The sequence below is a fragment of the Equus asinus genome, chromosome 21 (genome assembly GCF_041296235.1).
Source record: "Equus asinus isolate D_3611 breed Donkey chromosome 21, EquAss-T2T_v2, whole genome shotgun sequence".
Taxonomy (NCBI): Eukaryota; Metazoa; Chordata; class Mammalia; order Perissodactyla; family Equidae; genus Equus; species Equus asinus.
In genome coordinates, this window is record NC_091810.1 from 98,345,225 (window position 1) to 98,357,265 (window position 12,041).

The window sequence follows — 12,041 nt, forward strand, 5'->3', positions numbered from 1 at the left end:
AAAGTCTAAAATTCATCAGTATCGTTATCTTCCCTTCCAACAACATAAGTAAGGACTTGAGTACTTAACACTCGTAAGTCACATGCCACCACTGCCCGGTGTTTCAGTGGACCTTTTCTATCTGCATACATCTTTTTAGTCACTGTTCACTTGATTTACCCGTGTTGGTACTATATTCTTTGCTTACCATTCCTCCTTACACATCAGATCTTCTATCCCGTATAATTTTGCTTCACAAATCCATTCTTAAGCAGCTCCCTTAGTGATAATCGGGTGGTAATCATTCTCTCAGCTTTTGTTTGTCACCATCTCACTGGGATCACTTGCCTATAAATTTTTCTAACTTGGGAGTTTTCGGGCCACACAATTAGTATAAATCCTAGCCGACATCCTTCTCGAGTCTGACCTGATCATTAATTTTCACTGGAAGCTTTTTAGTGTAGATTTACCAGCCTGAGGGGCGGTTGGGTTTGAGTTTTGTTTTTCTTTTTTCTGGCTCATCTTTTCCCGGCAGACGTTTCCTTTCAGAAGTCTCAGCTTTAGGGAGGGACCCCTGATCTGGCTTTCGCCTTGCTCTGCACTAGCTTTGTGTGAAGCCCTTGGCTCTTCCAAGTTCTGCTGAGACTGAGGCCCCCTGGGTTTGCTGAGCCTCTGGGGACAGTAGACGCCCCCAGGGCAGTGCTATCTGCAACTGCATCCCTTTCTGGATTCCTGGCTACCTCATGTTGTTGGCTTCTGAGGTTTTCCTTCACTCTCTTGCTGGCTCAATGGTGCCTTTAAAGGGCCTTTAAAAGATACTTTATCAAGCATTTGTAAACGTTGTACACAAGGACAGCTTTTAAGGTTCTACTCTGATCTTGCCAGAACCAACGCATTCCACTCCTAATAACTCATACAGGGTGGGTAGGTGGTCACTGTTCCTGTAACTGAGCAAACTGTAGGACCCTGGACAACCTCTGTAGACCTCGGCTTTCTGAGTGTCCTTACCTGGGGCTCTTTGTTACATCCCTTAAAAGAGAAATCTTCCTAAACTTGCATTGCCTTCTTCTGGGGAGATATTTAGCATTCTTGATGATATTCGTAAACTTCTGGTGAACTTTAATGAAATTAAGACTTCTTTTGGGAAACACACACTCTTAAGTGAAGGTCACAGTCTAAAAATAAGTTTCACTATGCGTTTTTTTTCTTTTGCTGTATACTCTGTATCCATTTTTTTTCCCTGTAAAATATGCCTACTAAGAGTGAGTCTTTGAATTGGCTTCCTACGGGGATCTTTTTCTTTTGCAACAAGATAGAATTAAAACTATGATATATGCTCATAATTGAACAGTCTAAAAAGTTTGCATTAACAAATCTTTAAATTTTTTAAAAAATTTAAGCAAATTATCTTTGTTTTCAGCTCTAAGTCTGGAGGCACACAAGTCAGACCATATTATTCTTTACTGGTAACAAGATATTCTTGAACTGCAAGCGTCTACTAGTACCATCCAAAGGAACCTTCTCTGTTTAAAATTTGTGTGCAAATTGGAAAACAGAACCTAGCTTGAAAAGTTTAAATAGAAATGTTAAGACCAGGCATATGAATTTAACTTTCATTTCCTGCTGATATGCAAATTTGGGGATTATTCTGGCCCAGACACTCTCCCCCCCACCACCATTCTAACTAAAAGAAATGTATTAAATTTTTAATGCACATGACTAAACTGAAGACTGGTTACATGAAAAAAAGACTTTTTTTAACCATTTCAATTTATTGTTGATTATGTAAAGTCAAAATAACATTTTGGTAACCTAGCTGAAAAGTAATGAATATTAAGCACGGGAGGGTTAGAACATCTAGATTTCTCACAGAATGAATTTTAGTCAACCACCTTTCTACGCTTCAATCTTGTCTGTAAAATGGGGATAACGGTAACTCAGCACCTGAGTCAAAATGAACTGGGTTCAAATCCCGGTGGAGACACTCTCCGGTGGTTTTAACCCAAGGAGCTAAGCCCCTTCTGCTCATTTGTGGAGTAATCACACCCATATTTCAGGGCTGCTGTGAACGTCCAGCAGTGTCTCTAACATGCACCAAGAAAGTAAAGCATAGAGATGGAGAGAGTGCTTTTGAGGTTCAGACATTAAATTTCTCTATATTAATCTAATTATTTGAGGATTGTTTTAACTTTTTTCAACGTGTCTCCCTTGTATTCCGTTTACTGTTTCATCAGCAAGAATCACTTTTCTCCTTGCTTTCCAGCTGTGTCTACTACGATAAAGACGTAAGATTTGCCAGTGCAAAGGGACTCTTCTCTCAAGCAGGGAGTCATTTTCATGTTAAAAACAGATAATTGCAAGTTCTGGAAAACCCACTTGTATTTCAGAATGAATTCTCAGGGTGTGTGTGTATTTGCAATAATATGTGATTCGAAGGAGAGGGATGGGTGTTAAAGCTGCTTGTATACTCGACACTGAGTAACTGAACTAAAAACCATGGAAGTAAAAAGAAAACTAGGGCTCCTTCTTCTGAGCTCCTTGGCACTTTGAGCTAGCTGCCAAAGGCAGCTTTTATTAAGGAATCACCTTTGTGCAAAAAGCATCTCCTTGGTTTTTCACCCCCGAGAGGGAATCCCAAGTCTTACAGGAAAACGTGTGCTGCGTGGCTGCATGGACACGACTCGGGTCCGAACGCATTTCGGCTCTTTCGAGGAGGCAGCGCAGACACCCGTCCGCCCGTCTTCCTCCGACTCTCGCTCTGCATCCCCAGCCCCGCAGGTGCGCACACCGCGAGCCTCCTGAGTCAGAGGTGGGAGCGCAGAGTTTCAGTCCAGAGCAGCTCCTGACACCACACGGGTCGAGCAAGAGCAAGAGAAGCAGGAGACGAGAGGGAAAGCCCGGAGGGCGGGGAGCAAGGGGGAGGCAGGAGGGAAGGGAGAGAGCGGAGCGCCGGGGCAGGCAGGGCCGCGCGGGCGCGGGAGGCGAGGGCGCGGAGGGCGCGGGCGGCGCGGGCCCGGAGCCGGGGCGGGAAGCAGCCTCCGCCGGCCCCGCCGCGTCTCGCCGCGGCCGCGCGCGCTCCGGGGAGCCGGGGCGAGAATCCCAGGAATGTCGGCGGAGCCCCTCCGGGGAGGGTGAGGCGGGGGCTTCTGGCGCGCGCCCCCGGCCCGGCCCCGCGCGGGGCAGGATCCGTGCGCCCCCGCCGCAGCCTCCAGGCCGCCCGGAGCTGGTGCCGCGGGGTGAGCGGGCGAGCGGGGCGCGGACACGTGCGGGCCGCGCTGGGCCGGGTCCCGGGGGCTGGCGGGCCCGGGGATGCGCCCCCGCCCCCGCTCGGCCGGCTCTGCAGCCTCCAACTTCTCGGGGCCCGCGGCGAGTCCGGGCGGGGAGCGGGGTGGGGGGCGCGGGCGCGGGGCGCAGAGCGCGGGCGGAGGGAGCGCGGTCCGCGCTGGGCACCCCCGGGACCCCGGACTCTTGGCCCCCGGAGCGCGGAGCGCGGATCGCGGCGGGGCGGGGCGGGGCTGGGCGGGGCGCCGGGAGGCGCGGAGGGCGGGGTGGCCCCGGGGGCGCTGCAGGTGACGCGGCCCGGCCTCGGCCCCCAGCGGCCGCGGGACCCGGGGTGGGGACTGGCCTCCCGCGGCGCAGACGCCGGCTCCCTGGTGAGGCAAGGTTTGTTTTCTGTCTCCGCGCTCCCTCGCGTTGTAACTCGCTTGTCTGTTTGACTTTCTTAACCTGAGGGTTCTTCATTCCCACCGCGACCCCCGTCTCGCCTCGAGCCTCAGTTTCCTCTTGTGTAATCGGCGCTGAGACCTGAGCGCACTCGGGTGGCTGGCGGGCGGGAGTGCGGTTCTTCTGTAGATGAAAGTTTCCTTGCTCGGTCCTCTCGGTGTTATTTGAAGTAAGCGTAATTGCAGCCGAACGTCGCTCTGTAGCCGCCGATGAGCCTGCCCCTCCGGGCCCGGTGCACGTGGTGGTCCGGTTAGACGGGGAGCGGCGGTGCCGGCGCTCGGAAGCCGCTCGGCCCGGCTGGGGGTCGCAGCCCTTCCTGCTCGTGCGCCCTTGCTGGGCTCCAGCGCTCGCAGCACCGTCCGCGGGTTTCTGGGACTCGAGGCTGCCTTTGTCTAGCCGCACTGCATATGGGAGGGACGGGGTTGGGACTTTGTTGTCCAGAGCCCCACGTTCCTACAAATTAATGTGCGGGACGCAAGGAGTTGATGTCTCTTTAGTCCCTGCTCCTCCACTGCCGCACCCACAGTCTGACTGTGGGGCCGCTTCTGCTTCCTGTGCCTCAGTTTCCACAGCGCAGCCTGGAACTGCGCAGCGAACCTCAGGGACTTGCAGAAATGCGCCTGCGGGAATGAGCCGTGAAGACGGAACTCGCTTAGCTGACAGCCCTCCCTGTAGCACTCCGGCTCTCGGTTTGACTGTGAGAAGTGATGGGTGTCTCAGCTGGTAAAAAAATGTCTGCTTTATGTTGCTTTGAAATTCACTTTCTACTTAAGCAAAATCACCGTTCCTTCTTTTGGTGATGTTGGCAAGCTGAAGTTCGCCGGGTTCTCGTTGGCTTAATCTCCTAGTTGTCTGTTCTCTCCTGTGGAAGCGTCCGCTTTTCGGTTTAAACTTTCTAACGTATCTCCAGCCGAGGTGGAATATTTTAAGGATGTAGGTATGTTTTGGCATTTCCTGCTTTCTGTGGGACTACAAGCATCAACTTCACGATTTTTTGTGTTCTGTTGTATAAACTGCCCACCTTCCCCCTCTCTGACATGGGGTTGGGTGTGGTTGGGCTGGGTGCTCGCGTCCCTGAGGGTTGGTGATGTTTCATCCTGAGGTTCAAGATTCCGAGCTCTGTTTTCTTAAGAGAAAAGAGTGAAACCTCCGGAATTAACTGAAAATGAATGACGGTTCATTAGGAGGTTAACCCGGCGTGGTTTCTGCTTTAGCTCAGTGCTGTGGAAAACTGCTGCTTAGGAGCAAACGACTGAAAATTTGCAGAGCATTTACTAGAGGGGCAGATGGAGAGCCTGCAGGTGACTCAGATGCAGTCCTTGCGACGCAGGTGAAGGCCTGGGCAGCTGGGCCTGCCTTCATTTCCCCGCGGCCGTCCCGCTGCCTGGAGTCCAGAGCCCTGGCAAGCCCGGCAGCACCAGCACCATCTCAAGGGCGAGCAGAAGGAGCCAGGAGGGGGGAGACGTGCCCACTGGCGCTCCTGTGCAGTGGAGGCCGGGGTGCCCAGGAGCACCTGTAACCCTAGCCCTGCCGCCCGGTTCCTGGCCCAGAGTTTTACCAGAGAAACTGGCTGTTGTTTCTAAGAAAGAACTGCAAAGGGCAGGGGGCCGTGTCACACCACGGAAAGGTGTCTCTAGACCGTCCTCTGACTTATTGTTAGAGCAGGACGGAAATACTCAAGAGGGGGTCCTCCAGCAAATGTGGTTGATAGTCAGATGTTCTTTGGGTCAGTCTGGAATTCTTCTGGGGGAACCGGGAAGATTATTCTTTTTGTTGTTTACCTCTCTGTACAGTGTCCAAATGTTAAATTTGTCCCCATTCTTTCTTTCCCAACCACCAACCCTATCAAATGCATGAGGACTGCAGTCAGTGCAGTTCCTATCCTAGGCCCAGGGGCTGTGAGGCTCGGCCGGCCTGATATACATAACCACCAAGTAGGACATTTTAGCATTCACATACGTTCCATCCCACTTTTACTGAGCGGACACGATTTTCATGGTCTAATAAAATATCTTTATTTCCTAGTCTTTCCTTGGTTATGGCCTCCTGTAATCAAGGGGACAGCCCTCTTAAGACTTCGTATCCAGACTTTAAAGTCCATTTGTGGTTCACTTATTAATAACTCACTGGGGAGACTAAATTCCTAGTTATTTGCTGGCTCTCCCAGGCCACGCTTCAAATGTAGAATCTGTTTCTACTTTCTCCTGTGCCTCAGTTTCCACAAAACACCCTCGGGGAATTGTGTGTATTCAACAAAGGTCTCTAACTGTAAGAGCACTTCTGAGCAGTCACTTCATCTAGGATCTATATTATAGGCTTAATTTGCATGAAGCTATAAACAGCTAATCTGTTAGTTTACACGCTCTTTCCCTCAGTCAGCAGGAGAATCAGCGCTGTCTGTTCTAAGCTTCAGTGAGCAGGCAGTAAAGGATCGCCAGGCCTAGAAGAAACCTAATGAAAGCTTGTGTTCAGGCTTCTGTCCCCTTATCCACGAGCTTGTGCAATAAGATCTAAAGAAGCCATTATTGTGTGCTGATAGAATTTTATTCCAGTGACCAGATGTGGTCCTTCAGAAACATTTACCGGTCGTGCGGCCGTGCGCGAGTGGCCGACCTTCCTGTGGCTCCTTTCTTAAGGTGTAGATCTGGACCGAGAACGTCTGCCTTATGAGGACTGCGTGAGTTAGGACTTGCAAAGCACAAGCACTGTGACTGACACAGGGGAAGTACTCCCTAAATGCCAGCCATTGTTAGAAGTATTAATATTATTAACTTAAATGCAAGGTAAATAAGTATCGTAACAATTGTTACCATGACCTGCAAGGCAGAAGGTTTTTAATCATATATTTTTTCTCTTTCAGTTGCAGGGAGAAACATTGATTGTGGTTAATATCTTCCATCCCAGGGTGTACACCATGGCTTTTGGTCCAGCGAGTGGCCATTTTCAGAATGTTGTCTCCCCAGTTAGTAGACACCCATAGCAGCGGTGGTTGTAATTTTGAACTGTAAAAATAAGAGTTGTTTTTAAGACTAAAAATAAACTACACAAGTGTTTGTTCCTCTTTGTTTTTATCTGTGTGCATATTTCAAATTAATGCTTAGTCAAAACCTCAGAGTATTAGTCATTGATTTCCAAGCTTATAAAGGAGGCCACTGGCACAAGATACAAAATCTGCCTTTGACAGTGTCCAAAGTTCAGAAGGGTGAGTCTAAAACTGTCCTTAATGATGGTACAGCAATTATTTGCTTAGGAACTGCCAAGGGAACCTACAACCTACGTGAGCATTCAACTGAGTCTTCCTGTCTAATTTTGTTTGGATCTTCAGTGATGTATCAAAAAAAACCTACAAAAAGTTGTGCCCGGGACGTGGCTAATTCGTCTGGCTCTCCACTCTTCACCTTCAGAACCAAAATTTTGACTTTCAAACAAAAACTTCTATTTCTACTTTAAAATAAATTAGCCTTTTACTTTTATTCAGCCACATTAAGCACGTTTCCTCTTCTTTGTGTCTATTAATTTGTTATTGTTAGTGTTAAAAAAATTTTTTTTTAACTTTTTGCAGCTTCTAGGTGATGGGCAGATCAGAAAGTCAGATGGACATAACTGACATTAACACCCCAAAGCCGAAGAAGCAGCAGCGATGGACCCCGCTGGAGGTCAGCCTCTCCGTCCTCGTGGTGCTCCTCACCGTCATCGCCGTGACGACCATCGCGCTCTACGCCACCTATGACGGTGAGTCCTCCTGCCTGTGCACGCACGAGGCTCGGGAGACCACAGTCCTCTCCTGTGCTTTCCCACCTAGCAGGCGAGTGTGTCAAGGAAAGAGACACTGAACAGTGGTGGCTTAGAGATCCGTTCGTGAAATGTAACATCAACACGTCAAAACACGTAACTTCGACTAAAGTACGATGTCTTTTATGTTTGAGCTGAGTTATTAGTTGCCAGGTCTATTGAGTGCACACATGCTTGTTTTAGGAAGATTCTGGTGTATAATTTTACTTGATTAAAGTATACGTAATTTTATGGCCAACTTTAATTAGTCAACTTTTGTTGTGTCCTTGAAGTTCTAAAGGACTTCGCAGGAATTTAAGAGGCCTAATTTGAGTCTGAGACGTTGTTCACAATAAGGAATAGAAAAGATTAATTCCTTAATGGGAAGAAAAAATGATTACCCCAACAAAGCAACTGATTGTTTCAGTTTAACAGACCTAGGGCTTAGTGAGTACAGATGACATCATACTTTGTTTTCGTCATAATAAACATTTTAAATTTGCCTATTTTATTCCGCTAAGTTTTTTCTAACTACTGACAATGATATATAACACTCAGGTTTTAGTTCTTGCTATAAGGAATTAATCGTTTAATTGGCAGTTCTTAAAAGAACAAAAGATAGGGAGAAATTAGGAAACACGTTATTACAAATATTTATGTGTATACTCTCCTTTTTCTAGATGGCATCTGCAAATCATCAGACTGCATAAAATCAGGTAAGAAGATGGTTTTGACATTTAATAGTTTTATAATTAACGTATAACATTTAAAAATCAAATGCTAGTAGACATATCTCTACAGTTGCATTGTTTGTACTTTTATTATTATAGATCACAAGTTTATAGTTAAGGAATATCAAAATGTATTTGAGCAGTAGCTTAATTAACTTCTTTATTTTAAAAAAGCACTCACTCTTTTCAACCCTGGAGGGTATGGCCAGTGATAGAGAGCGGTGTCTCTGGTTTATGGAGCTTGCCATGAAATTGGAGAAGGAAAGTCAACGTGCTGCAGTGGTGCACATTGTATCATTGTGTTGAATTTCTGGATGCAGATCCTTAGAGGGTAAGAGCTGAGGAGAGTGATCAGGTGAAGCCAGGGGAGAAGCTGAGATTCCGGGGCCCAGAAGCAGGGCCAGGATGTGGAAGTGGAGAGACAGGAGAGGGAGGTCCAGCCAAGGAGAGAGAGCAGAGCGACAGGAGTCAGTCACATGTGGAGAAGCAGTGGAAACAGACACTTGGTAGATCGGGCACAGTAAGGAGAGGTCTGAAAATCCGCTTCGAGCCCTGATGCTGTAAGAAGGGCGAAATGGATATTTTCCTGAGCAGATCACTGGACGAGGCAGAAGTTGAAAGGTGGTTCGAGAATGCTAGGCTGGGTGGGCTGAGTCAGAAGTGACTGGGAGGCAGGTGGGCTGCTGTGACCCCGTCTGAGCTGAGGAGGGCAGCCTGAGACGGCCTGGACGGGAAATCTGAGGGCTCGGAGAGCTGACCTGGTACATGAGGATTTGAATACTTTGAAAGTGACGCCAAGGTTCACAGCCTCAGGGACGCGGAGACTGGCGGCAGTGCCCACAGGGGTGGAGAAGTCAGGAGGTGAGTTTGTTTTAGGGAGGGCGTGATTGACACGGATGTGGACACAGGGTCTGAGCCAGGGGTAACATCCAAGTGGGAATGGGGGGCAGGAGATGGGGTGGATTTGGGATCGTCAGCCCAGGGGTGATCGCTGAAGCCTTGTGGGTAATTTGAGTTCCCATGAGGAGGAGAGAAGATGAGGACTTAGAGCATAAAGAGAAGCAAATCAGAGAGCAGAGAGGGGTCTGGAGCTGCAGAAGCATGAGGTGGGAAAGGGCGGGAGGTGGGCAGGGCTGGCACCCCGGGCGTGAGCACAGGATGGGTGCCCTTGCTCTTTGCACGAGAGATGCTAAACCTCTTTTCCAGCATCTAGATTTCGTCCAAGAAGTAGCCGGTCCCAAATGGGGGACCACTTCCTGTTAGACGTTCTTGTCTGTTTTTGTTGTTCACTGACCTTTGCAACGTAATGTTGGGAAATGTCTTGGGATTCTGGTCAGCGTCTGCTATCCTGCACATGAGCCCTTTGCTGCTCTGCGTTGCTCTTTGCTTTCTTCCCTCTGGATCTCAAGTGCACTGGCCATTCACCCTCAGACGCGGTGTCGGTAGCTTGAGAGAGACCTGACTGGGAAACCGGCCATTTGCTGCTCAACGGAATAGCATGCACTTTCCCTCTAAGGGCTTTCCCAGAAAGAGAAGAAGGTTCTTGATTCCCCAGTGACTGCCCAGGTCCCTTGGCTGGGAGACGTCGGGCTCAGGGTGCCAGAGTCGGGATGTGCCCGAGCTGTCGGTCACCGTTTGCTCCCCGCCTGTCCCCTCAGCTCTCTGCCAGCTGCCCTGTTACGTGCTCGTAGTGTCCTGTTTTGAGAAACTCCCCCTTATGTGTCGACCTCTACTTATCTCCGGGTTGCTGGGTCCTCAATACACTTGACTATCTGTTACATCTCTTTCTCTCGCTCACATCTCTTTCTCCCTCTCATTCTTTTTTCTCTTTCTTTTTTTCTGGAAGTTTATTTTTGAAGAACCCAGATCCTTTGACTAGATAGGCCTGCTTTTGTAAAACCCTGCAGGTGATTGTGCCCCAGAGACCTGGGCAGGCCCCTCTGTTCGTCCCCCACAACGAGCGAGGTGGTGTTTGGAATCTGGAATCTCAGCTGTGACTTGATGTTTAGGGGTATGGCTCTGGATTTTTCATAGCGTTTGGCAAGTCCCAGCTCATTAAAACGTATCTGAACTGTATCCTTTAATTGTAGCTTAGCGATCATACCAAATGTGAAACACCTCTCAGAACTGTATCTTGGCAGAGAAATGTATACAATAGAAAGGGCTTCAGTGGGAAACAAGCCTGCTGGTGCCTGTGTGCTTTTCTTCCTTCTTCTCTGTCGGGTCAAGCTGTCAGAGTACTCTCACATTCCTAGTTGCTGTTCCTCCTGGGGGAAGATGATGAAACTCACCCTTATGGGTAGAGTCTTCACGCCCATGCACACGCACACACAGTCCTCTGCTGATTGGGAAAGCTTTTCTGCAGCAGAAAATGCAACTATTGCTTTTAGGAGTTGCTGCAAATTAAGAAAACTCTAGGGGAAATTCTAGACAGAAAAAAGTAAAGAATGAGAAGGAGTGAGAAGAGTGGAGTGGATGGGCAGGAAAAGAGAGATGGAAACAAAGATGTGGAAAAAATATAAAATCTCCCACCGGCAATTCTGTAGATTACTTTAAAGGACCAGGAGAATTCAAACCTGAGCAGAGAAATTCTTGAGAATTGGAGAAGTCGATGTTGATACCCAGAGTGCTTACGCTAAGTGAATGTTGCTTCTAACTTAAATCTTTCGAGGGAGAGAAGTTAGGCCATATCAAGGCAAAAACAGAATATTCCAGAGGGCTGTGGATCATCTTAAAACCTGCCGGGGTTAGGTACTTTAAATCTGAGCGTCTGTAAATTTAAATATTCATAATTCACATAAAATCATGTTTATAATGCGTACTTTAAGTTAACTTGCATCATTATGAATGATTTCACCAGACCTGAAATGAAACAAACACTATTTAACAAATAACAGGTTAAGGCAGAGTTCAAAACCCTACTATTAAAGTGTGAGTAAGATTATTCATCTCTTATTTACCGTATAAGATTGTCAAAAGCGTGGAGTTGTAAAGCTTGTGTGTGAGTTCTCACACTATGAAAACTTGAATCCTGGACTAGCTTCTATTGCGTTGCAGCCCTACTAACTCAGGAGGTTTCTAGGAATCCTGTGCTTTAAGGCAGGGTTTCTCAGCTTCCTCACTGTGGATATTTGGGGCTGCATAATCCTTTGTTGGGGGGGCTGTCCTCTGCCTTGTGGGATCTTAGCAGCATCCCTGGCTTCTACCTGCTAGATGCCAGTAAAACCCCCTCCCAGTTTGACACTAAAATCCTCCAGACTTTGCCAGGCGCCCCCTTGAGACAGCGCAGTCACCTCCAGTCGGATGCCACTGGCCTAAATGACCTCCAAGGTCATCCAGTGCCCTTCCCTTTGTGGAAGGCAGAATCTTGCCCCCTAAAGATGTCCACTTCCTATCCGTGGGGCCTGTGAATAGGTTACCTTAAATAGCAAGAGGTAGTTTGCAAGTGTGATTCAGTTAAGGATCTTGAAATGGCGAGATTATCCTGAATTGTCTGGGCGGCCTTACGTAATCACAAGGTTCTCCTAAGAGGAGGAGAAAGAGGGTCAGAGTCAGAGAAGGAGATGTGACAACGCAGCAGAGGAAGTGAGGCAGCCGTGAGCTGAGGAACGTGTGCGGCCTCCAGAAGCTGGAAGGAGACAGAACGGTTCTGCCCTCGAGCCTCCAGAAGGAACGCCGTCAGACCACCTCCTCTGGCTCCTGACCTCCAGAACCGTCAGATGATAAGTCCGCCTGGTGGTGAGTCACTCAGTTTGTGGCAGTCTGTTAGAGCGGCCGCAGGCAGCTGACACACCTGTCCACAGCTCCCTTGTTTCAGGGCCGCCTTCGGGGAGTTGG

General features: G+C 48.5%; 1 protein-coding gene across 10 annotated transcripts in view; it reads left to right on the plus strand.

The window, feature by feature from the left end:
- Nucleotides 1–2,622: 2,622 nt before the first annotated feature.
- Nucleotides 2,623–12,041, plus strand: part of MME (membrane metalloendopeptidase) — an 81,311-nt gene continuing 71,892 nt past the window's right edge. For 2 of the 10 annotated variants that reach the window (XM_014849549.3, XM_014849554.3), the window contains exons 1-3: nucleotides 3,510–3,642; nucleotides 7,265–7,434; nucleotides 8,154–8,189. In XM_014849549.3, coding sequence (XP_014705035.1) covers nucleotides 7,275–7,434; nucleotides 8,154–8,189 — 196 coding nt within the window. In that variant the 5' untranslated portion in view covers nucleotides 3,510–3,642; nucleotides 7,265–7,274. Of the gene's footprint in view, nucleotides 2,758–3,019; nucleotides 3,216–3,509; nucleotides 4,640–7,264; nucleotides 7,435–8,153; nucleotides 8,190–12,041 lie in introns of those variants that run through there. The other 8 variants (XM_070493753.1, XM_044754601.2, XM_070493754.1 and 5 more) reach the window with 8 other exon arrangements.